Genomic DNA, 23495 nt, shown 5'->3' on the forward strand with positions numbered 1-23495 from the left:
TAGAATCAGTTTTCCAAGTTTAAGGAGCCAAAGCCATACAAATCAGACAGATCCAAGACCCATGAATTGGCAAAGAGCCCCCTCTACTATCCTCAATTTCCCACTCCACTCCACTCATTCTCTCTCTCTTTTCTTATAAAAATATAGATAATGTTAAGGTGACTAAATTTCTAAATCAAATTTTATAAAACAAATGATGTAACCGTTAATGATTGAATTATTATTTAAGTGTTAATTAACGTGCTTATTTCATATTGATGACACAACATTTAATTTGCAAATATAATTTAAAATTTTTATTTCCTATAATTACCCCTTACCCCTAAAAATATGGGAGTTTTAACGAAATGCTCACGGTACTGTTCAATTTAACGAAAAACTATATTTTTACACTAAAAAGTCAATCTTGTTATTATTCACTTTACCCTTTATTTTATCTTTATCATTAAAACTCAAAGTTTCCTAATCATTTTCATTAATTTTCTTTAAAAATATTGATACTCCATTCCACTCTGTCTCTCTTCCCCATAAAAATATTGATTAAAGCTCATTAAAATAAGCGCACAAGCTGGTCACTTTACCAGCTTTAATTTCATGGGTTTCTTCTGTAGCAGCAGCAAACACTTTGCTGCAAACAACCAAACTGGCAATCTCAGAAGCTTTTGACCCGATTCTTGCTCCAAAATCCGGCTGAATTGTTATCTGGGTCTTTTTCTCTGAGGTGTTCTATGATTCTGAGGTTCCTGCAAGAAGAATCCATATCATATTTTTGTGTTCTGCAGCAGCTCCGCCATTGCTGATCAGTGAGCTTTCTTCTTTTAACTCAGTTTATGTGTTTGAGTTTTTGTTCATGTTGTTGTATTTAGTGGGTGAGTTAGTGATTGCAGTACTCATGACTGAAAAAAGTTTGCTTTTCTGGTTTCTGCTGGGTTTGCTTTTTTCTTTTTTGATTACATGAGCTTGATAAATTGCTTGTTGTATGTTGCCTTTGTGATTGGATGTTACCGTTTAACAGCGATCCAAAATGATTTTTTCTACTCCTTGTGTAAAATTTGGAACTTTTTGGTCATATAGTCTTTCTGCAAGCTTCTTTGCTACCCTCCACAGCTTGCGCTGTGCGGTTGGTGAGGCAGAAGATCATGGAATGTGAAAGTTCTTATTTTTCATATTCTTCGAGTTAAAAAGCGAAGGTCGAAGTCAGTCTTCGCTTGATATGATTTTTAGAGCTAGAAAGCAGAAGATTTTACTTTATTATACTCTTCATTTCTTCCGTTTTCTAGGAAACAAGCCATAATTGGGGAGGAAAATCATTTCTTTGTCAAATCTCATTACTTGATTTTAGGAACTTTTTTGTATTAATCTCCGATTTGGGTGGTGCTCAAAAGTCGGATGGTGCTCTTAAAGTTGTTTCGGGGCGTATAGCATGCTTTTCTTGTATGTGTAGTGGAAAACATCATCATTATATGTAATGTTGAAACTTTTAGGTACCGTCCCTCCAGTTTTTTTCACTCTGTTATCGTGTTAGGCAAACCGGAAAGATGGAGCGGAGTAGATTTAATATGAGGATGCGTTGTTCGGGTTCAACGCTATCAGATGAGTCAGCCTTGGATCTTGAGAGAAACTGTTGCAGTCATTCTAATTTACCTTCGTTAAGTCCACCAACACTTCAACCCTTTGCATCAGCTGGACAGCATTCTGAGACTAGCGCTGCTTACTTCTCGTGGCCTACCTCAAGCCGATTGAGTGATGCTGCTGAAGAGAGGGCAAACTATTTCACTAATCTACAGAAAGGGGTCCTGCCTGAAACTCTTGGTCAGTTGCCAAAAGGGCAGCAAGCGAATACATTGCTTGAACTGATGACTATAAGGGCATTTCATAGCAAGATTTTGCGATGTTATAGTCTTGGAACAGCAATTGGGTTTCGTATTCGACGGGGTGTGTTAACTGACATACCAGCTATTCTTGTCTTTGTTTCAAGAAAAGTTCACAAGCAATGGCTCAGCCCAATACAGTGTTTACCCACTGCCCTAGAGGTCAGGGAAGAATGTTAAGAACGGTTTGATTGTTCATTCTTTTGTTAGTTGTCAAGTTTGTTTTGGGTTATCGATGCCTATTCCATCTGAATTTACTTTTGTTTAGAAGTTTAGTTCAAATAACTCTTTCTAATTTAATCAGGGACCTGGAGGTGTATGGTGTGATGTGGACGTTGTGGAATTCTCATATTTTGGTGCACCCGAGCCAGCTCCCAAAGAACAATTGTACACAGAAATTGTAGATGATTTGCGTGGAGGTGATCCGTGCATTGGCTCAGGTTCTCAGGTATGTTTAGGTTGCCTATTGAGGTTGTCATGTTTCATAGTGTAATCTAGTAAACCAAAACAAATGGGGGGCCCAAGTGAGGAGCAATACCTTGAAATGACAACAACTAAATATTAATTAGCTTTCCCCTGTTACAACAACAACAACAACAAAGCTTGAATGCCAGTAAAGTGTTGTACTCTTAAAATGTGATACACGAGTATTAAAGTGCATTTTTATTCTAATACTGTCTACTGCACCACAGTTATCCCATCTTTATCCTGGCAATCTTTTAATTCTGAATGCCGGTAAGTACATTGTTTGTTTGCTTGTACTCAGGTGGCAAGCCAGGAAACTTATGGAACATTGGGTGCAATAGTAAGGAGCCAAACAGGCAATCGGCAAGTTGGTTTTCTCACAAATCGGCATGTTGCAGTTGACTTAGATTACCCAAATCAGAAGATGTTTCATCCCCTGCCTCCTTCGCTTGGACCTGGGGTATATCTCGGTGCAGTGGAGAGAGCTACCTCATTTATCACAGATGAGCTTTGGTATGGCATCTTTGCCGGAATTAACCCAGGTAATTATGGACTTAAAAGTTGGTACTACAACTTATATTGCTTTTGGAGATGGATTTAATAATATTTTCTCTCTAGAGTGCTCATCAATCCAAATTTAAGTAGCTTGACTTTGTTTTTTTGACCGTTCTGTCAAGTTCCAAGTGGATATCTACTTAGCTTAAGTTGAGCAAGCTCTGGTAAAGAAATTCACAGTTTAAATATAAAGATTACAAGCACAATATTGAATAGTGATACATAACGAACAAAGGAAAGGGAGAAGGAAGAGAAACACTTATTAATCATGATTCATGTTATTGCAGAGACGTTTGTGAGAGCAGATGGGGCATTCATTCCTTTTGCTGATGATTTTGACATGTGTACTGTTATTACATCCATGAAAGGAGTCGGAGAGATTGGTGACGTTAAGATTATTGACTTGCAGTCTCCGATCAGTACCCTTATTGGAAAGCAGGTGATGAAGGTTGGACGAAGTTCTGGTTTGACTGCTGGAACAGTGTTGGCCTATGCTCTTGAGTACAATGACGAGAAAGGCATATGCTTCTTAACTGATTTTCTTGTTGTTGGTGAGAACCAACAAACATTTGACCTTGAAGGAGACAGCGGGAGCCTCATAGTACTCAAAGGTGTGAATGGTGAGAAGCCACGTCCAATTGGGATCATATGGGGCGGTACTGCTAACCGAGGACGACTTAAATTAAAAATTGGCCAACCTCCTGAGAATTGGACAAGCGGGGTTGATCTTGGACGTCTTCTGAAGCTCCTTGAACTTGACATTATTACAACTGATGAAGGCCTTAGAGGTTTGTGCTTCGGAAATTGCCCTTTTTGCTGGTTTCCACCATGATTAATGCATTGCATTTGTCTATCTTCAGCTTTTTATTTGTAGTTAGTCTGCATATCTCTGATTGATTCGCTTATTTTCCTTGCATATAATTCATAGATTGTAGCATGAATTAATTACAAATTTGTGTAAATGTTACCTGCAGTGGCTGTACAAGAACAAAGGACTGCTTCAGCAACGGCAATTGGATCCACTGTTGGCGACTCTTCCCCTCCATATGCGATGCTTCGAAAGGAAACCTCTGAGGAGAAGTTTGAGTCACTGGGTCTTCAAATTCAGCATCTTCCTTTAGAAGTGGAACCCAGCAGCCCACCCAGGAATCCGTCCTTAGTGGAAACAGACTTTCATCTGGAAGATGGGATCAAGACAGTCCCCAGTGTCGAACATCAGTTTATACCAAGCTTCATCAGAGGCTCCCCACTACATAAAAAGTACCAGATTGATAGAGCAGCTTCTGAGAATCTTTCGTCGCTAAGGAATGGCTGCGACGAAGATATTTGTTTTTCACTGCAGTTGGGCGACAAGGAGGCCAAGAGAAGGCGTTCAGATGCTTCAACCAGTGCTGAAGAACGAAAATGAACTAGATTACTAGCTTAAGCTTGGGGAACCAAGCCGTTTTTCATGGTAGGAACGCTATTTTGAGGCAATTATGATGGAGTGAGCTACAATGAAGTTTGGATCCAAGTTAACATTTCTTGTGCTGTTGATTTCTCCTAGATCAAAGTTGAAGATAATTAGTGTGCACAACTAGAGTTCTATGAGGTTTACCAATGCATACTCCTTTGTGTCACTTTATTTCCTTCTGTTTTGTGCCAATGTGCCCCTCTAAACTTCAACTTTGTGTTTTAAAGTTTCATGCCATCATCTCCTTTGTGCCACTTTATTTCCTTCTATTGATCTCTCCTAGCTGGTAAGTTGTTTATACTGTTAATTTTATTTAATTAGCTATTTTAATTAATTTTTTTACAAAAATACAATTTTTACCATTTTTTTGTATTATCTCTGTAATACAAATGGGACCACATGTATTGGTGAGCCTTATCTTTATTAGAGAGATGATATAAATGATGATAATTTACTCTTTTACATCTTATTCTTTATTTATAATTTTTATTCTTTATTTATTTTTGTTTAAAATATAATTTTTTTTTAAAATTTAAAGAAACTAAGCCTTTCACGTGCACGCGAGAGGCCTGTTTTAAATCGCGCAACACGTTTCCAAAGACGTCTTGCATTAGTTCTATTTCATTGTAATTGTCAAAATGCCTTGCTAAACAATAAAACAACTAACAAACCTCTGCCTATGACTATGTGCCATTTCCCTCCCCCAAAGTAAAGCGTTGAAGCCTCTGAACCCTCATCTGCCGTCGGCCTCCTGCTCCGGCTTGAGGTTGGCGGCAGCCTAGCCCTTCCCTCCTTGCCCTCCTCTCTCTTCCTCTCTCGTCCACCCACTATTTTCATCACTATCTCCCATCTCTCCCTGTTTTTCGCCCTTCTTTCCTTTCTCCTTTTTCCACCTTACTTTCCTTTCTTCCTCCCTTTCTCTCCATCTCTTTCCTCCTGATTTCCCCATCTCTCCATTTCCTCCTGATTTGCCCTTCTCTCCCTTTTCCTCCAACTCCACTACAACTTTTCCCTCTCCAAGCCACCATGGTTGGAGATTTAGTTTATTTGTATTTGCATTTAGCTTTCGTTTGTTTTCTGTCTGAGCATTTTGTGTCTCAGGTTGCTTTGAGCATGGTCTCAGTCTTTCCTAAGTTTATCTCAGATCTGTTTTCTTTGTCTTGTTCCTCTCCAAACATCGCTCCTCATTGTAAATCTTCTACCAGCTACCCTTTTAAAGTGCATTTTGCACTATTTTAGTAGGATTATAGGAGCGCTCCCAGCGCGGGTGGCTTGTCTACCCCTATTTTCCGTTCATCCATTTGGTTCTTTGGCCCTTCAGGGTGGTGGTGATGGATCTGCGGTGGCGGTGCGGCTATTTTGGTAGAGGTGGCTGTCTAGGTTTTTCGGTTTGGTTGCTGCTATGGGCTGTTCACTTTGGGCCCTTCTCTTTGTAGTTTTTGTTTATGGAGTTGGTCTTTTGCTTGGTTATTTTGGACTCTCTTTTAGGGTTGTCCTTATCTTGTATTAGCTTTCTCTTTAAATGAAATTTACTTTGTTTGTCCACAAAACAAAAAAAAAAACAATAAAACAATTAATGCAAGACATCTTTAGTTGTTTTTCATTGTATTGCATGAAGATTTGATGTGTCTATTGCTTGATAATTACACACTCAAGGGGAAGTGTTGTAATTAATATTTAATATAGTGTGATTGTGTAAATCCTAAATAGAGATAAATTAGGAATCTTTCAACATCTTGAAGATCTTCCTATTAAACCTTGTATTACCTGGAGAGCAAGTTAATCTCTCCGCATTACTATAAATAAAGGCACAAGGTCTACGAATAAAACACATAAGTCTTCAAGACCATTCTTCAATTCTCTCTTTTTGTCTATATCACACACTCTCCTTCTCTTATATAAATAGGTCACAACAAAATTTTGATATTGGATCTTTGATAACAAATTTAACGACATGAGAATTAAACCACAAATACTTAGTGTTAGCCCTTCAGTCATATCCTAATTCTTAATCCAAAATCAATCCAATCCTAATCACCCAATATAACTTGTAGGTTATAATAGACTATCTATGATGTCTTTCGTTTGGAATTTGGAGCATAAAAGCGGATGGGTACCCAAATTTTGTGACAATGTACGTGTTTCTATGCAATTCGTATTTCTCCTTAAGGTGGAGCCCACTTTTGAATTTTAAAGTTAGGCTAGAAGTCATAGTTTGTTATAATACTAATTTTTGGAGGTCTATAAGTGGAATAAGCTGATTGACAAAATAATATGATAAATGGTAATGGATAATGTCACCCTTGCGACTAAGGTTTTCATAATTGATTGACAAAATAAAGGATAATAGGAGGGAAAACTGTTGAGTATTTCGATACTCTTTTTGATAATTTTGCTATTTGAGTTTATAGTTTATAGTTTAAGGTGTAGGGTTTAGGGTTTATGGTTTGAGCTTTGTGTGTTGGGTTTAAGGTTGGGGTTTTAGAATTTAGGGTTTAGGATTTGGATTTGGAGTTAATGGTGGGGTTTAGGGTCTAGAGTCTAGGGTTAGGGTTTAGGGTTTAGGGTTTAGGGTTATGATTAGGGTTAGGGGTTTAGGGTCTACGGTTTAAGGTTTAGGGTTTAGGGTTTAGGGTTAAGGATTTGAGGTTTGAGGTTTAGGGTTTAGGGTCATGTTTGGCGTTTGTAGGGTTAGTGTTTGAGTTTAGGGTTAAGGTAAGGGTTAGGGTTTAGGGTTAGGATTTAGGCATTAAGGTTTAAGATTAGGGTTAGGGTTAGGGTTTAGGATCAGGCGTAGGGTTATAATTTGGGATCTAAGGTTAGTGTTTAGGGTTTAGAGTTGGGGTTTTGGGTTTAGGGTTAGGTTTTAGGGTTTATGTTTAGAGTTTAGGGTTAGGTTTAGGGTTGAGGATTAGGGTTTAGGGTTAGGAATAGGTTTTTGGGTTTAGGTTTAGGGTTTAGAGTTAGGTTTAGGGTTTAAGGTTTGGGGTTTAGGGTTTGGGTTAGGGTTTTGGGTTTTGGGTTTGGGTTTGGGTTTGGGTTTGGGTTTGGGTTAAGGTTTGGGTTTAGGGTTTAGGGTTTAGGGTTTATGGTTAAGGTTAGAGTTAGGTTTAGGGTTAGGGTTAAGGTTTAGAGTTTAAGGTTTAGGGTTTAGGGTTTGGGATAAGGTTTAGTGTTTAGGGTTTAAGGTTAGGTGTTAAGGTTTAGAGTTTAGTATTTAGAGTTAGGGTTTAGGGTTTAGTGTTAGGTTTAGGGTTTAAGGTTTATGGTTAGGGTTAGGGTTAGGGTTTAGATTTTAGGGTTTAGGGTTTAAAGTTTATGGTTAGAGTTTAGGTTTAGGTTTAGGTTTTAGGGTTTAGGGTTAGGATTATGGTATAGGGTTTAGGTTTAGGTTTTAGGGTTAGGTTTAGGGTATAGGGTTTATGATTAGGGTTTAGGGTTTAGGGTTAGGGTTAGAGTTTAAGGTTAAGGTTAGGGTTTCTGGTTTTGGGTTTGCATTAGGGTTTAGGGTTTGTGTTTCGGTTAGGGTTCAAGTTAGGGTTAGGGTTTAAGGTTTATGGTTAGGGTTAGGGTTAGGATTAGGGTTTAGAGTTTATGGTTTGGGGGTTTAGTGTTTAAGTTTAGAATTTAGGGTTTAGGATTTAGCATTTAGGGTTTAGTGTTAAGTTTAGGGTTTATGGTTAGGGTTAAGGTTTAGGGTTTAGGTTTAGGTTTTAGGTTTAGGGTTTAGGTTTTATGGTTTAGGGTTAGGTTTAGGGTTAGGGTAGGGTTTAGGATTTGGGTTTAGGATCAGGGTTTAGAGTTTAGGTTAGGGTTTAGGGTTTAGGGTTAGGGCTAGGGATAGGGTTAGGATTACTAATTTTATGCCTATATATTAGTGAGGTGATGCTATGAGAACACGAACTTGGCTTGTGTTTCAATGGGTAAGCTGCCTATCTTTGTTTTCAATGGTTTTGATTTGATCCCCGCCCTAAACCCTAAATTCAATTGTTTATTTTTATAAACTTCTAGTTCCTTGCTACACACTCATGTGTGTGACAATTCTTTTACATCGATGTTTTTTTGTGTTTTCAAATTTTTAACCTTTTTATGAATAACATAATATTTTAAGTGTTAAATGTTTTAATATTTTATGAAATATTATTATTTGTCCATAACAATATATTTATATACTTTTCAAAAACACGTTTCTCTATGAAAGCTTTCTCTTTGAAACACCAACTCAGTTTCAACTTCATTGCTGGCCCTAGCCTTTGGCTTAGCCGATGGGAGCCACCCTTATTTTCTTCTCCTTCCCTCTTTCTTACAGCCCTTTACACCTTCCCACTCCTCCTTCTCCTTCCCTTCATCTACTTTGCATTTCTCTTTTTTCCTCCCTTCCCTTGTCTTCTGCCCTTTCCGTTTTTCCTCATCTCTCATCTCCTCTGCCTCTTCCTTCTTACAACTTCACATCACCTCTCCCTTCCCACTACCATATTGACTTTGGTCTCAATAACCTTGAGTTTGTCTCAGGTTTGGGCTTCAAGCCCCTTATCCGGCGTTTTTCGCGCTATTTTTACTGTTCTTTGTTTGTTACCTTTCATTTTTTTTCCTCTTCTTTATCCATGATATTTCATCCCTACTCCATCATGTGCTCGGATTTGGGGGCTCTAATTCAAATTAGATATCATATCCATTTTCCTCCTTCTTTCAATCAGCATGTCGAATCCCCATCAAGACCAAGTGTTTTGTGGCCTTCGTCACAGTGAGGGTATTTCACATACCCCTTAGCCTCACCTTCTATCCATATGGTACTTTGTTTGGATATGTTTGCAGGAGTTCATGAAGGGAATTTGGATCTTGTGTCTACTTTCTCAGTTTGGAGTTTGGTGTCTTTTAAGGACAAGGCAACAACAACGATTTGGTTTATGCTACTCCATATTAGGGTCTTTTATTGGTTGTTTTTTCTGCCTACGAATCTAAGTTTATGTGGACATCCCGATGTATCTTGAGTTGCAGCTTTCATCTTGTTTGGGTTTTTACCTTCCTTATTGTTTTTTATGGGAGGCCTTTTGGTCTCTCTTGTGTACTAGGTGTTTTTTTTTTTTTTTTTTTTTTGGTCGAATCTTGCACTAGTTTACTAATGAAAGTAACGTTTGCTAGAAAACAGATTTGAGATAGTAAATGATGATAACACAGTAAACCACCTTCACCTTCTCCCTCTCTCTGGACACTTTACCAGCGGGGTTTATCTAGGATTTCGTCTCTGTCGGCCATGGCGAAGCCAACCCGAGCCCGTCGCTCGCCGTCAGGCTCCGCATCCGGCTCATCCTCCCGCTCCCGCTCGCGTTCCCGCTCCTTCTCCGGCTCCGACTCCCACTCCAGCTCGCTTTCTCGCTCTCGTTCTCGCTCCAGGTCCTTCACCGCTTCCTCCTCTCCGTCTCGGAGTGGCAGCTCTCGCAGCCGTAGCCCTGCCTCCAAAAAAAAGGTTTGATTTCCTTTTCGCGCTTCTAATTTGACATTCGAGGGTTTGTATGTGCTGTTTTGTTGCTTAGAAAATTCGGAATAAATTCGCAAAGGAAATATTAAACAATTTTAGACGAACAAAGACACTGAATTGAATGGACTGCCGAACAACCAAAACCCTAACTACAATCATCATAGAAAAGAAACAAGCCGCACCTATAAAACACTGGCGAATGCAATATATGAGCAGTAAGCTAAGTAAAAAAATTGAAATTGAATGTAAAGAATGTTGATTCGACATTCATCTTTGTTGGGTAGAAAATTTTCAATCGACGTTAAGCATTCAGCCTTACATCGCAAAAAGTAGGAAGGATGAAGTATTAAAAGTGGAGCAACTCAAACGAACAGTTATGAGTCGATTAATTGATGAGGCTAGAGCAGTCAAACGATAATGTATATGTATTGTTTAGATTTTAAATCATGCACCTTCACTTTTCGTTATTTGGTTTTTTTGTTGTTGTCGTGCTTTAATGTGATTATGGATTTGGTTAATTCAGGTTTTCGTAAAGCCGTATTGCTAATTAAACTGATTTGTTTTTCACAGTCCTGAAGTTGCTAAACGAGGTCGTTCTCCACCACCACAATCTAAAAGGGCGTCTCCACCCCCAAGGTATTAATGGTTTTCTTCTATGAATTTGTGGGGGTTTCTTAATGGTTTTTGTGCTTATCAATTTTTTTGGGGCACATTGAGAAGTAGAACTTGTTAGTCAATTTGAAGTAGACTTTGATTGGGATCAAGTGACTGTTCATGTACATACGTATTCTATGAGTATGAACAGCATCCTGTTTGTAATTTAGTTTTGGTAATCCAAAAAGTTTCTAACTCAAATTATGTTGATGTAGATATTCTGTTTCTCCTTTTTTTACTGCAATTGACATTTGGATATGAGTTTTCTCTTAGAAACCTTATTTTCCGCTTGCTACCTGGAGTCTCCTAGATATTGAGTTCTCGCTGGTCTTTATTAAATTTGATAGATTTCTTTTGAGTAGATCCACTAAGTTTTACTTTCTCGACCACCATAAATTCCAATCCATATCTTTCATTTGATAACATGTCACATTTCAGGAAAGTTTCTCCAGTTCATGCAGTTCATGAGTCACTTGTTCTTCACATTGATGCACTAACAAGGAATGTGCATGAAGGCCATTTACGAGAAATATTCTGTATGTTTTTGTTTTGTATCTATACTATTTGACTTCTTTTTGCATCATGAGATTATGTTGGTGATTAATATACCTAATTCTGGAGGAGTTGATCTAAGCGAATTCCGTATAAATTTCTTTATTTACATAATAGCCTATAGTGCAACTAATTTAAAATCTTGCCTGAGGAGTCCACGTATATTTTTAGATGTCAGTAAGTGTCGCTCTTCTCCTCAGCCTCTGGGAAAATTTTAATTTATATTTGATTTAAACTTTTATTCTTTTAAAGTTTCATTCTCTTTGGTTTTTTTGTTATCTTTATGCAAAATTGTAAAAGGATCTATTCCATGTAACCTTAAAGTAACTACTAATGACTCCATGTTTAGGCAATTACATGTGTCTGGTGCTCTGTAGCACCGATCCTCAGATTTGATAACCATATGTATGAAAGTGCTCACATCTTTAGCTCGTATATTTTTTTTCTTCGCCAAATGTTCAGATTAACTGGGTCACAGGAAGTGTCTCTCATTCCATTTTGCATACTTTGTAGGTAACTTTGGTGAAGTTGTCAATGTGGAGCTGGCAATGGATTGTACTGTGAGTTCATGCTAGATTTAATTCTTGATTTTGAAGTATCTTGCTGTGTAACAAGCTTGTTAATCTGCCTTCTTCTGCAGGTTAATCTTCCAAAAGGATTTGGATATGTTGAGTTCAAAATACGAGCAGATGCTGAAAAAGCACAATTATACATGGACGGCGTAAGTTTTCTCGAAGAGTGGGAGTATAACAGTTGCTATAACTATAAGACCATTACATATTTTGAATTGATGTGGTGAAATTCCTTGTTTCAGGCTCAAATTGATGGTAATGTCGTTCGAGCAAAGTTTACATTACCTCAACGTCAGAAGGTGTCTTCTCCCCCTAAGCCTGTTGCCACTGCTCCAAAGAGAGACGCTGTGAAAACTGATGGTGTCAGTGCTGACAAAGATGCACCAAAACGACTGAGGGAAGGTATAATCTTTGTATTTATTCTTTTTATAGCATCATATATGTTTTTTCTACAATGTTAGTTATCTATCTTTTACTTAATAATATCAGCTTCTCCTCGCCGGAGAGGTGCTCTCTCACCACGAAGGAGATCACCTGTATCTCGAAGAGGTGAATCTCCAAGACGACCATTAGATTCTCCACCGCGTCGTCGTGCTGCCTCACCTGTGCGTCCCTACCGCCGTGGTGGTTCACCTCCAAGGAGGAGGCTTGCATCTCCATCCAGAGGTCGTTCTGGATCACCGCCACCAAGGCGACGTTCCCCTATTAGGTATATTGAGGCAATTTTGCATTTTTGTATCCTAAATTTTTTGAGTTATTTTTAATGATGTTTGAGTAATCATCTTCTTGAATATGACCTCTCCAAGAAGGATACGAGGAAGTCCCATTCGTAGACGCTCTCCAGGACCCCCGAGGCACGGGTAAATTTCTAATTTTGTACCTAAAATTCTTCACAAATCGTGTGCTTACAAAAATAAATCAAGATATGGATTTTTCATAGACCATGGATTTCTGTTGAATGGAAAGAGATCTCGTGCTAATCCTGGTTGATTTTACTGGTTTTGCGTGTTCTTCCAACAGTTAGTGAATCTTTATCACCATGCAGATTTGTTTAATTACGTGTATATATGTGCTTACTTGTTGTGGACCTGTGATATATAAGTACTGTGCATGTAATTTCTGCAAAGAAAGCTGAAGCCAGGCTATTAATTTCAATTATAAAAGTTTATTTCTTTCTAGAAACATACAAGTCCTGGAATATATTTAGCAAATGTGCTTGATAGATGCATAGCAGAGATGACCCAAAAGGCCTCGGGTGTTTTGATAATCAGGATGCATCGTATAAACCAATGGTATTATCACGGAATTTACATGCTCCTTCGTGCACCTTTTTTAATAAGATCTCAGTTGTTAGGCATGTATTGGAGCAAAAAGGTTGATGTCACTGTACCAAATGTGCTTAGAAATATGAGCTGTCAAGCTATTTTTTTCTCTTCGGTTTAGTTACTTTGAGTTTATATTTTGGTTTGATCTCTTGTACGAATTTAATTCTTCAGTTCACCTACTAGACGGTTTCGTAGCCCCCCCAGAAGGTCTCCAATTCCTAGGCGGACCCGTTCTCCCATTCGTAGGCCTGGTCGATCACGTTCAAGGTCAATCTCGCCGCGGAGGTAATATCAATATCCATGTCTGAAGAAGTCTTTTGCTTTATGCTTGAAGTGGATCACGTTTCTTGATATTTCATGTTCTCAATTCAGTGAAGTTGGGTGGAATTGCATTTACTAGTGCATTGAGTTTGGAGTTTGTGATGTTTATTCATACCTTGATGAAAATAAGGGTTTGAACTCATGTGCTGTAGTCTAGCTTTTGGCATAGTTCTGTTGTTTGAAATAAAGTTTCTTCTCCACCCAAAAAAAAAAACTCGTGTTGATGTATCTGTGTGCTTGAGGAGGGAGTGGTTTGTGTTGTGAACACAAAGTTGTTATGTTGGACAAAGAAGGAATGCATGAAATAAATCTGGCCACTGATGTGGTCATCTAACATCGAACTTGCCATTGATTATTATTTTCCTTTAGGATGCTACTTGTTTTTGTTCTTTTCCACTTCAGTATGTTCCAATGTATGCGGTGGAATATATGTTTGCGTACATCTCATTACTTGACCTGTCAAAGTTTTTTTTTCCCCTCCAAGTGATATATGGTGGTACTATCTTTGAGAACCTATTTTTTTTAACTCTTGGTATGTTGATACCGTATTAGTTACTACATATGTTTTTGGGTGATTATGGATAAAGTACTATCTTTTCTTCCCCTTTTTAGATGAGATGATTTCATTACGTAGTAGGTTCCTAGTTCCTACTCTGCATATTGCCAAAATATACCTTTCAAAGTTCTTATTTTGTCATATTTATTTTGAAAGAGTAGTATGCTAGCTAATATGCCTTATACCTTCTGTGTTGCTTGTATTCAACAGGGGTCGAGCACCAGCTACTAGACGTGGGAGGTCAACGTCATCTGGATCACCTAGTCCACGAAAGGTAGCTTTTACTAGTTTGTTTACATTAAAAACATGGCTTATGGGATACCTTACATGGATTAACTCTCTGCTGTCTAACAGGTACCCCGAAAAATCTCTCGTAGTCCAAGAAGGTAATTTTGTAATTAATTAACTTTTACTTTTAACCTTGATCTGAATGAACTTCATTCCAGGCCATTTGTATCTGTTTTAGAATCTCACATTCGTTTAAGTTTGTTTTCATCTGCAATTTATCCTTTCGGCTTTACTATTTGTCTTTTTGGTAATCAGTTTATGTCTGATCATTTTTCTATAAGTTCACAGCATACGTATTTATTAATCGCAGATTAAAAGCCCAATTGAGATACAAAACTTGGGCTTAGTACTTGTGTAGTAACTTAAACAAATTCTCATGTTTTTGTGGACCGGGGTTGCTTGTTTTTTAACAGATTTGGTACTTGGTTTTATGTAGGCCTTTGAGGGGAAGAAGCAGTAGCAAGAGCAGCAGCAGCAGTTCACCTCCTCGTAAGCCATAGGTAATACTTTCTCTCGCTCTCTCATGGATTTTCATTTAGTGGTTCTAATCATTGGAATGCAATTGGGCTAATGTTATTTAGAGTTAATACTTGTTCTTTTGCAGTAGCTTAAATAAGATTATTCATGATTTTCTGCGGGTTAGGCGGATTGATTGATTTTTGACGCTTTGGTATTTGGCCTATATAGCTTTAGCTTGTTCTGATGGCGGGCACTTCATGTAGGTCTTTAAGGGAAGCAGCAGCAGTTCACCCTCATAGGCCATAGGTAACACCTGCATCTCCCTCCTCTCGCCCTCACCCCCGCTCCTGTCCTCTCTTTCCCTTCCCCACCCTCTTTTACTTAGTTGCCATGAGTATGAAGCACAAAATTCTCAAGAGTGACGGACATACTCGGAGTTGATATTACCATTTGGGTTGCTTATGAGTAGACAGGATCAAGTTGTGTTATTTTGAGCTTTTAAAACTTTTTCCGGTGCTTCACTTTTTTAATTCCATGACTAACACAACAATGTGGGAACGAAGGATGTTGCTTGATATTGCACATTTGGTCAATCTATTGTAAAAACAAGCGTATGATATGGTTTTCTTTTTAGCCAGGTGGTGCAATGGATCGAGTTGTACGGTTAACTTCTGTAAAGTTCTACCCCGACCGTAAAATTGAGACAATAATTCTTCCCACAGATTATGATACAAACATTTGCTCATATCATCTAATAAATCTTGCTTTCGGTCGCATCCTTTTTCTTTTTCTTCTTTTGTCAAACAATAGATTTTATTAGATTAGTCGTTAGACTAGCCATAGACGGAGTTTGAACCCACGTCATTATGCAAGGGCACATTTTCACCACTGTGGTAAAGGGTCATTCGCTGTATCCTTCTTCATATATTGAGGCTGCAAATCTTGTTTGACCAGAACCTCTTGGTGGCCGTGACCTTCAAAACATGAATCGGATTGTTGTCGGATTCTTTCACCATGCGCATGGGATAGGGATTTTCTATGCTGCTGTAGAGTATGGGGTGTTAAACTGTTAGATCTTTCGTCAAAAATACAATGACCATGAGCTCACGGTTAAAGAATCTGAATTACAGTATACTCCTAAGCACCCCTAGAACTTTTGGAATGGACCAGAAGTTATATCCACTTGTCTTTGTACCACTAGTAATTTCAAAGGCCATTGTTCTATTGTTCAACCGGAAAAGAATTCTTGCTTTGATTTGGCCCAGCTTTTTAATAAGTTGCTTTTGAAAAAAAAAATTCCGCAGCCCCAAGTCCCCTGGTAGTGTACTTTCAGTTTTGTAGAATGATAATAAAACTGGTCATGGAAATAGGATGGTGGTGGTTTAACAGAAAGAAAAAAAAAAAAAAAAAAAAAAAAAGTTAGTACCAAGGTACGCAAAACACAAGATTTACTTGCAAATGACGTGGGTCGAGAAGTTTTGTGCAAACGAGAACGGAAATTTGTATGTATAAGATTGAATCAATTCAATTTCTACAAATGATTATTGCTCCTCGACTTTCAAGGAATCCGTCAACCGTTGTTGTGAATGACTGGTTTTTCTCAATCTTCTCGACCTTGGTTTATAAGTCACCTCTTTAGCTACAAGCCTCTTGCAAACTCCGACATTTTTTGTAAACAAAGAAAGGAAAAACAAATTCACCAAAAAGAAATAAAGAAAGAAAAAAGACTGGGCCAGACAGGATGTAGACAGACCGAGCCCAAAAACCCGAATATATGATTTGATGACCATTGCTTGCTGCTGGTGATATCCATCTCGTGAGTATATTCTCTCTCATCTTCAAATATCTTTGCAACCGTACCAAACCAAAACACCAAAACACCAAAAATGGCGGTTCTCATTACTCTGTCTCCTGCCGGAGCTGGCGTCGGATACCGGTTCTCCGACGACCTCCAGAAGCTAGGTCGTCTTCAACCTAAGCTCTATCAAAGTCCCACCGCGCTTTTTCCTCATAAGTGCTTGCACTGCAAGTGCTTTTGGCAAGTGCCCAGAAGCAAGAACTTAACTTTGAAGTCAAGGGAATTGCCAAGATTACGTTTGGCTCGCGCCAAGGAAGCTGAAGATAGTTTCACTCCGGTATGAAATTTCGTTTTTCGGATTTGTCCAGATCCATGGGAGCTACGTTTTGGGTTTTGAATTTTGTATGATTCTTGCTAATAAATTAACATATTTATGAAAAAGTTTTGATTTTTTTGAAGCTTATCTTCTAAATGTTCAAACTTTTCATATGATTTTTTCCCTTGTATTGTTTTGTATATTGTCATGTTTTGATGAGAAAGGAGGTAAAAATTGTAAGGATATTTGTAAATATTTGTGATTTATGTTCGTGTCATTTTGAACCTTGAATGCTTAGCTGAATCAATGGCACATTGCAGAATGTAAGCGAAGATACGGACGATATGCTTGATGACATGTTTGAAAAATATGGAAAGGTGGTATATAGTAGCAATGACAGGAAGTCTCCTAGCACAGAGCTTGATGATGATGCTGAAAGCTTGTCATGTAAGCTCACATCACATTCAATCTGAGCTAGATTCTTTGGTTTGGCCTTAATGTTACACCGGCGCCTGATATAAAGATTATTTCTTCATGTATTATAATCTCTCGCGTTATTAAACTTATGAGTGATTTCCTGCAATCTATCTAGTTGCTGTTGCAATGGCCAATGTTGCAAATGACGTAAAAGCAGGAGATATAAAGGTCCTATTTGTGAAGCCTCTTGTATATTGGACTCGGTTTTTTATCATTGCCACGGCATTTTCTTGTCCGCAAAGTGATGCAATTGCGTATGTGCTTCGAAGTTTAAATTTATGAATGTTTATGTTTGATTTGCATGATAAATTATCAGACAAGCTTGGAAGAAATATTTGATATGCATTTTATGCTGCAATTTAGGTCCAGGATAAGAGATATGGCTGAGGAAAAGTATGGAAGAGTTCCATCTGGGGACTCAAAACCCAACTCATGGACCCTGTTGGACTTTGGTGAGTATCGTTCCCTCACATTGTAGTGAAAGCCGGCTATAGCTTTCTTTGACTTGTTCAGATGAAACTTGATATCAATATTGGTTTGTAGTCCGTGAAAGTTTTTTCCTAAAGTGTGTAATTCAAGTAGTTTTTAGATTAAGTTTGTGAAAACTTTCTTCAAATTCCTTCAAATGTTCCTCCGATTTGTGAATTTCAACCTCATTCTTCTGAAGTTCTTTTTCTTGCATCTGTATTTGTAGTGTCAGTCTGTTGGAAGCTTAATTTTGTAGTCATAAGACACCAGAAAGGTTGTTTTCTGGTCATTATTTTGGCGTCTTGAGACGTATTTGCACAATTATGGGACTAACCATTAGGGGTCTCGCGATTCAGTTGGAAACGCGGGAGTGGTTGCAGTGTCTTCCTTGAAATTGTTAATTTGCTGCCAAATTCTTCTTTAAGGAGTCTTGATCTAACACAGAAGGCTTCACTCATGTCTTAATTCAGGTGATGTTGTTATTCATATATTTCTTCCACCACAGCGAGCTTTCTACAACTTGGAAGAATTCTACGCCAACGCGACACCCGTTGAATTGCCTTTTGAGAACCAGTCACCCTTTCGAGGCTGAGAAGGGCCTTGAATTTACGCTGCAAATTCAAACTTAGTGCTGTGGATGCATCGGATGGCTACTGCAGATCTCGAAACCGCTGCCAGGTTTGGGCTCTTGATCTACCATCTCGCTTGCAGAGTACTGAAGGTTACTGAACAAGGTTTCCCGGCTAAGCCTGGTTACTTGGATCCCAATTAATGCAACTTTACGTTCAAGTTAGGGTTCTAGGAAGTGCTTCTGTTTCCTCGGGGCATAAAAAGGACCCGACGCTTGTATATGTACCCGCCATGAGCGATTATGTTTAGAATCTTGAAAAACTGTTAGGTGTCTGTATTATTAACTGCGAAATATAAGTTGCGTCGTCATCTGTTCTTCCTTACGCGGCACACAACTGTATAAACTAATGAAAACTTGGTTTGGTTTTCATAAACCATATGAAGAAAAGGCGTGCCTTAAATATTCATCAGCACAACAGCATAAAAGAGTACAAGATTAATTAATGAACATCTGCAACAAGATTCTGGTGCTCCCTCTCTTCATTAGTCTATAACTCAGCAGCGGAAAGCATTCGAAATTCGATAACAAGTGTATTACAGCATCAAAACTTACACCAAATGGGAGGTGCGACTATCTTACCAAAATTCACTCGCCTATCCATGTTTCATTCAGCTCTTTTCCGATCCTGTTGCTCCCGATACCCGTCTCAGAGTTCAGTACAAATGATACAAAAAGGAGATGAAGGTTCCAAATCCATGGCGTTCACTTTGTCAACTACTGAAATGAAGGACAAACTTTTCTCAAAAATGTCAATACAAACCGAAAACTAAGTATGGGAAGTATTGAGTCATGATTGTCATCCTATGAGCATCGCATGCGAAGTTGGACCACACGCTTCCGGGTGGTCATGTATTGAAGTTAGCACCATACGAGTCCTGCAGAAAAAAAAAAAGAAAAATAAAAAGCCCAAACGACCCATAAATATGCAAGTATGCTTGGTTATTCAGATACGAAATTATTTACTTGATTACTTAAATTGGACTTACAATTACAATTAACTGAGTGTTGACTGGCCGGCTTATCCAGGTTCAGTTAGACTTGACTCCATATCATGAGTAGCAGTCCAACCAGGTTCATACGCTTCAAGGAAACCGATCTTTGCCTTGTTCGGGAGATCATGGGGATGAACAAATGGCACTCCATGTGGCCACCCGATCTCCAGTCTTATATTGGCACATGGGCTATCAAGTGTCTGAATGTGACTTTCACACTCCTTCAGGTTGCAGAACCTCAGCTTGATTCCCTTCTTGTCTGCAATGTCTTGAACCCTTTCCTTCAGGACTCTCTGGGCCTCGACCCGTAATCTCTTGGAAGGTGGCAGAGGTTTGGTTCTTTCACTCTTTCTCTTCCTCAACAAAGACTTCACAGATCCTGTACCAGCATTTCATCGATCCAAGGACCTGCTGTTAAAAACTTCTCACTAAGAGATACTCACACATAGAACACGTGCAATCCAATGCACAAACTATTAGGTAGTTTTAGAAGATAATTCTAGATTGCAGATCCTTGTTTACGACAACAGAAATGCAAAAACTATTGAGCAGTTGATGATTTTCTCAATCAAATGAAAACAGAGCCTATCAAATTATGCAGAGTTTCACTTAATTTAGCATATACATTCAGTGAATCTTGATCATACAACAACGTAAGAGTAAGCCAAATTCACTTCTTAAACTTATTTTTGGTGTCTGCATGTGCTTCACTCAGTAAAACCAATCCTAGTCATAGTAAGCTGTCATTAAAAAACCTGAATTCATGAAATCAATTTACAGTATGTAAACAAGCAAACAATGGTAAAGAAGATTAAATGCAGCATACCATCTTGTGCTGCATGAAAATTGAAACTTTGAAAACTGAGTCTGTTAAAGAGTTGATCGGTGGGGTGAGATCTCTGCATAAAGTCATCAACCGCTACTGGAAGCTGGAACTGAGGTTCAACCCCATGACCAGCGGCTCTCATCTCTGAACAATTGAGATGGGTCATGGATTTAGGCATGAGTTTAAAAGACAAAGAACATCGCCCAAACAAGTTACTCTGTGTATTAGTAGGCTCTGTTCTCTGCAGTGCTGGGTTGACATATCCTGCAGTTGCCTGATAGAGTGCAAGTCCAGGGTAAACAATAGCTTCTTGAGGACCAAGATTTTCGTCCACAAGAACCCAACGACCATGAAAGTCCTTTACGTGTAGACCGGCCTTGTCTGACTTGACAAGAGATATCAAGCTTTTGTCAATTTGATGCTCATGGTCAGAATACATAACCAACTGGCCATCCCCTTGGGTTGTAAAATTATGGTGTTGTGCGCCCTGAAATGAAGGCCTTGCATGACAGCAGACAGATAATACTGAAGAAGATATTTCCTGATTTCTTAAGGGAACATTATCAAGTACTTCAGTAAATGCAGAGCTCCTCAAGTTCAAATAGAAGCTGATAGCGTCCAATATATCCCGAGCTGCCTTTGCAAGCATTGAAAATATATCTGGTAAACCTGCTGGAGGAAATTCCATTGTGTTGTTGGGCTCTAAAGGAGTGAGTCCAGGTCTGTAATCATAGGTTTCTAGCCACAATTGAGGATCTGCATTATAACCGGAAGTCTTGCACCAGTCACGAGGGTCATTGTTATTAACCATATCGGCAGCTGGGTATGATGCTTTCTGGTGGAAGTAGAGGTGACATGAATCTAAACCCGACCTCAAAAGAGCCCCATCACTCACTGGAAACTGAATGATGGCAGCAGAATGCTGAGCTAGTGATTGTGACAAAGTTGAAACAGACAGTTTGTAAGAATCTGATGGAAGGCCTTCAGCAGGAGTCAAATCAGCTAACTTCACACGACCTAGAGATTGCAGGCCATTAACTGCCATGAAACCTTTTGGGTATACTTGCTTCCTGATTTTGAAGAGACGTATGTAGCAATCCACTGCACAGGTTACCATTGCCATAACTCAATTAATAAACTGAAACCAGCATAATCATTCATAAAAAATGAACCATCTACGTATTGTAAAGAACGCACATTTACTAAATAAATACATACAAATACATAAGCGCGTAGTACTGCATACATGCACAAACATTTTGTAAAGAAAAAGTGCTCTCTAAAAGTCCTTAAAAATAATAGTGATGGTGACCAACTATTGATCGTAAATGTACACTTGAAATGCAAATCAACGGTAAGTTGCATGCCGAGGGGACATTTGATCTATCTATAAACAAACCGAACTTTTTCCAATTACTGGTATGAGCAAACAACACATAAATTTCTTTTTAATTTACGTTTTCAAATGTTTACATATATGCATGCGAGGGTGCTAATAAGCTCAATAGTCAGAAAAATGAAGTGTATCCAACATCAGCTACAATGTTCATCTATGCTCAACACAAACTAACAGTGTGGTAAAGGCAAATGACTGTCTGATATGAAAAATTTTAAATTGCGTAAAGTGCTGCAAAATAAAGCCTATTTCTTTTGAGCACCCTCGACCGGAAACACCCTTTCAAGCACTAGAACAACCTTGCAACCACATTTCTTTTGAGCATATTGTCCAAAAAGATAGTCTTTGTTCATATACAAGAGTCAAAACCTTCAAAAGCACTCGGTGCAACGACGAAAAATTACTGTCTCCATTAAGATTTATCCAACTGTTAAAAGTTGAGTCTGTTTCAAAAATTTGTTTTGCTTTGCTCCCCAATTTTCAAACAAACAAATCATAAGCGAAGAGAGCCCATAAGACCAATTGGCAACAATTTGCAATTCAAATTTAGCTTCAATTAGAGTTACCCATCAACTAATTCAATCCAAAAAGTGCGCAAAAGTGCACCACTTTGTTTCCTTTAATTCTCAAAACAAATACACAGAGAGAGAGAGAGAGAACTGACCTGTATTGGTAGGAAATGGTGCAGAAGCCAGGCAACCCTGAAAGTTAAATTCAGGAGAAGATTAGGGTTTTACAAAAGGGAAAGCGAAGAGAGGAACACACAACACAGTGCTGTTTTTTTTCACTACTACACATTGATGATGGTGGATTGCCCCATTTACCCTTGATGGGGAAGAATCCTCCTGATAATGAAATCTGGACCGTTCAATTTTAATCCAACGGCTCTAAATAAGGGGTTCCTTAAAAATTATAATAATTGCAACCGTTGGATTAAATTTGAACGGTCCGGATTGCGTGATCAGGAGGATCTCCATCCTATGCTCAGGAGAGGATCCTCTTCCCCTTGATGGAGGACGATAACCAAATCTTGGTGATGATGTGGAAATTTTGGATATACAACTGACAGAAAGACAAAGAGTTTGTCGAAGAATAATATTACTCTTACTACCTATTTGTATTATCACTTTAATAGAGATAAAAGTAGCATTTTTGTTTGTCAAATGTCTTCTCACCAAGTGGCGATGCTACTATTTACCAACTTGTTTGGATGTGTTTCTACAATGGCTAATGAAAATGCAAGTGAATTATAAAAATATTTTTGGAATTAATTCTTAATAAAAATTTAAGCGAATTATGAATAAATTTTTGGGACTAATCAGTAGTAAAAATTTAAGCGAATTATGAAAAGCACTTGAAGTGCTTTCTAGTATTTCTTGCATGAAGCACTTCAAGTATTTTTAAAACTCAACCCAAATGTGTGAGATTATATTCACCCACCCCAAATTACTTTCCTCGCACCCTTTTAATTTTTTAATATTTTTCTATCAAGTGTTAATGGTGTGTAGAAAATATTAAAAAAATTAAAATGTGTGGAAGAAATAATTTAAGGTATGTGAATATAATCTCTCGTATGCCATTTCCAAAAACATTTTCAATTATTTTAAAAACGTTTCCAAACGAGCTCACTAATATCTTATGTCTTTCCCAAAACACTTTTGGATCAAAAGTTGGAGAAATTTATGGAAAATGCTTGCTTTGTTTTTCTTTGCAGGATGGAAAATGCTTTGTTAGGATTAAGTCTTATGTCTTTCCGATAAGTATTAGCGAAACTGCCATCTGCCTTTTTGCTGAAAAAAAAAGGGATTAAAATTTGATTCATTTATTTATTTATTTATTTCTCAAAATTTCAGACCTTTTTGTTAATGTAGTACTTTATGAACAGTATTAAGAAGTTCTGTGTACAATTCTATATTATTTGTGTTCCATTCTAACAAGTTGTTTGCATCAACCCCTACTATAATTTGGAGAAGTGATTTCCGCACTTTTTTTTAACTATTTCTACATACTCAAGTTTATTTCTTGTCTTCCCAAAGTTATA

At 38.2% G+C, this 23495-nt stretch overlaps 4 protein-coding genes across 5 annotated transcripts; 3 read left to right on the forward strand and 1 right to left on the reverse strand.

Annotated features, from left to right (window-relative positions):
- Window positions 1–531: 531 nt before the first annotated feature.
- On the forward strand, window positions 532–4598 carry LOC137728838 (protein NARROW LEAF 1-like). Of its 2 annotated transcripts, none has more exons than XM_068467615.1 (6): window positions 532–803; window positions 1485–2033; window positions 2176–2319; window positions 2638–2878; window positions 3179–3679; window positions 3866–4598. In XM_068467615.1, the coding sequence occupies exons 2-6, from the start codon at window positions 1539–1541 to the stop codon at window positions 4297–4299; spliced, it is 1815 nt and encodes a 604-aa protein (XP_068323716.1). In that variant the 5' UTR covers window positions 532–803; window positions 1485–1538; the 3' UTR covers window positions 4300–4598. The 2 variants fall into 2 exon arrangements, with proteins under 2 accessions (XP_068323716.1, XP_068323717.1); XM_068467616.1 differs by having other exon boundaries at window positions 1526–2033.
- A 4912-nt stretch (window positions 4599–9510) lies between these two features.
- On the forward strand, window positions 9511–15222 carry LOC137730075 (serine/arginine-rich splicing factor SR45-like). Its single transcript, XM_068469140.1, has 13 exons — window positions 9511–9808; window positions 10392–10459; window positions 10916–11013; window positions 11543–11589; window positions 11670–11750; window positions 11844–12003; window positions 12091–12310; window positions 12408–12461; window positions 13098–13211; window positions 14014–14077; window positions 14158–14189; window positions 14528–14591; window positions 14814–15222. Exons 1-12 carry the CDS (start codon window positions 9599–9601, stop codon window positions 14589–14591), a joined length of 1212 nt encoding a protein of 403 aa, XP_068325241.1. The 5' UTR covers window positions 9511–9598; the 3' UTR covers window positions 14814–15222.
- Window positions 15223–16427: 1205 nt separating this feature from the next.
- LOC137728060 (protein Iojap, chloroplastic-like) lies at window positions 16428–18555 on the forward strand. Its single transcript, XM_068466943.1, has 5 exons — window positions 16428–16685; window positions 16985–17111; window positions 17257–17395; window positions 17505–17593; window positions 18080–18555. Exons 1-5 carry the CDS (start codon window positions 16437–16439, stop codon window positions 18199–18201), a joined length of 726 nt encoding a protein of 241 aa, XP_068323044.1. The 5' UTR covers window positions 16428–16436; the 3' UTR covers window positions 18202–18555.
- A 63-nt stretch (window positions 18556–18618) lies between these two features.
- LOC137728059 (uncharacterized) lies at window positions 18619–22239 on the reverse strand. Its single transcript, XM_068466942.1, has 4 exons — window positions 22119–22239; window positions 20059–21159; window positions 19227–19611; window positions 18619–19115 (listed from the first exon to the last, which is right to left on the reverse strand). Exons 2-3 carry the CDS (start codon window positions 21101–21103, stop codon window positions 19259–19261), a joined length of 1398 nt encoding a protein of 465 aa, XP_068323043.1. The 5' UTR covers window positions 21104–21159; window positions 22119–22239; the 3' UTR covers window positions 18619–19115; window positions 19227–19258.
- Window positions 22240–23495: the final 1256 nt, after the last annotated feature.

Source organism: Pyrus communis, chromosome 3 (assembly GCF_963583255.1).
Source record: "Pyrus communis chromosome 3, drPyrComm1.1, whole genome shotgun sequence".
NCBI lineage: Eukaryota > Viridiplantae > Streptophyta > Magnoliopsida > Rosales > Rosaceae > Pyrus > Pyrus communis.

Excerpts from the sequence above, each read along its gene's own strand:
- LOC137728060 (XM_068466943.1), top strand. The coding sequence starts at position 16,437 with ATGGCGGTTCTCATTACTCTGTCTCCTGCCGGAGCTGGCGTCGGATAC. Across the intron at positions 17,112-17,256 it reads TGATGCTGAAAGCTTGTCAT|TTGCTGTTGCAATGGCCAAT; the intron begins GTAAGCTCACAT and ends CAATCTATCTAG. Across the intron at positions 17,594-18,079 it reads ATGGACCCTGTTGGACTTTG|GTGATGTTGTTATTCATATA; the intron begins GTGAGTATCGTT and ends GTCTTAATTCAG.
- LOC137728838 (XM_068467615.1), top strand. The coding sequence starts at position 1,539 with ATGGAGCGGAGTAGATTTAATATGAGGATGCGTTGTTCGGGTTCAACG. Across the intron at positions 2,879-3,178 it reads CTTTGCCGGAATTAACCCAG|AGACGTTTGTGAGAGCAGAT; the intron begins GTAATTATGGAC and ends ATGTTATTGCAG. Across the intron at positions 3,680-3,865 it reads AACTGATGAAGGCCTTAGAG|TGGCTGTACAAGAACAAAGG; the intron begins GTTTGTGCTTCG and ends TGTTACCTGCAG.
- LOC137730075 (XM_068469140.1), top strand. The coding sequence starts at position 9,599 with ATGGCGAAGCCAACCCGAGCCCGTCGCTCGCCGTCAGGCTCCGCATCC. Across the intron at positions 10,460-10,915 it reads AGGGCGTCTCCACCCCCAAG|GAAAGTTTCTCCAGTTCATG; the intron begins GTATTAATGGTT and ends GTCACATTTCAG. Across the intron at positions 12,311-12,407 it reads AGGCGACGTTCCCCTATTAG|AAGGATACGAGGAAGTCCCA; the intron begins GTATATTGAGGC and ends GACCTCTCCAAG.
- LOC137728059 (XM_068466942.1), bottom strand. The coding sequence starts at position 21,103 with ATGGCAGTTAATGGCCTGCAATCTCTAGGTCGTGTGAAGTTAGCTGAT. Across the intron at positions 19,612-20,058 it reads TTTTCATGCAGCACAAGATG|GATCTGTGAAGTCTTTGTTG; the intron begins GTATGCTGCATT and ends ATGCTGGTACAG.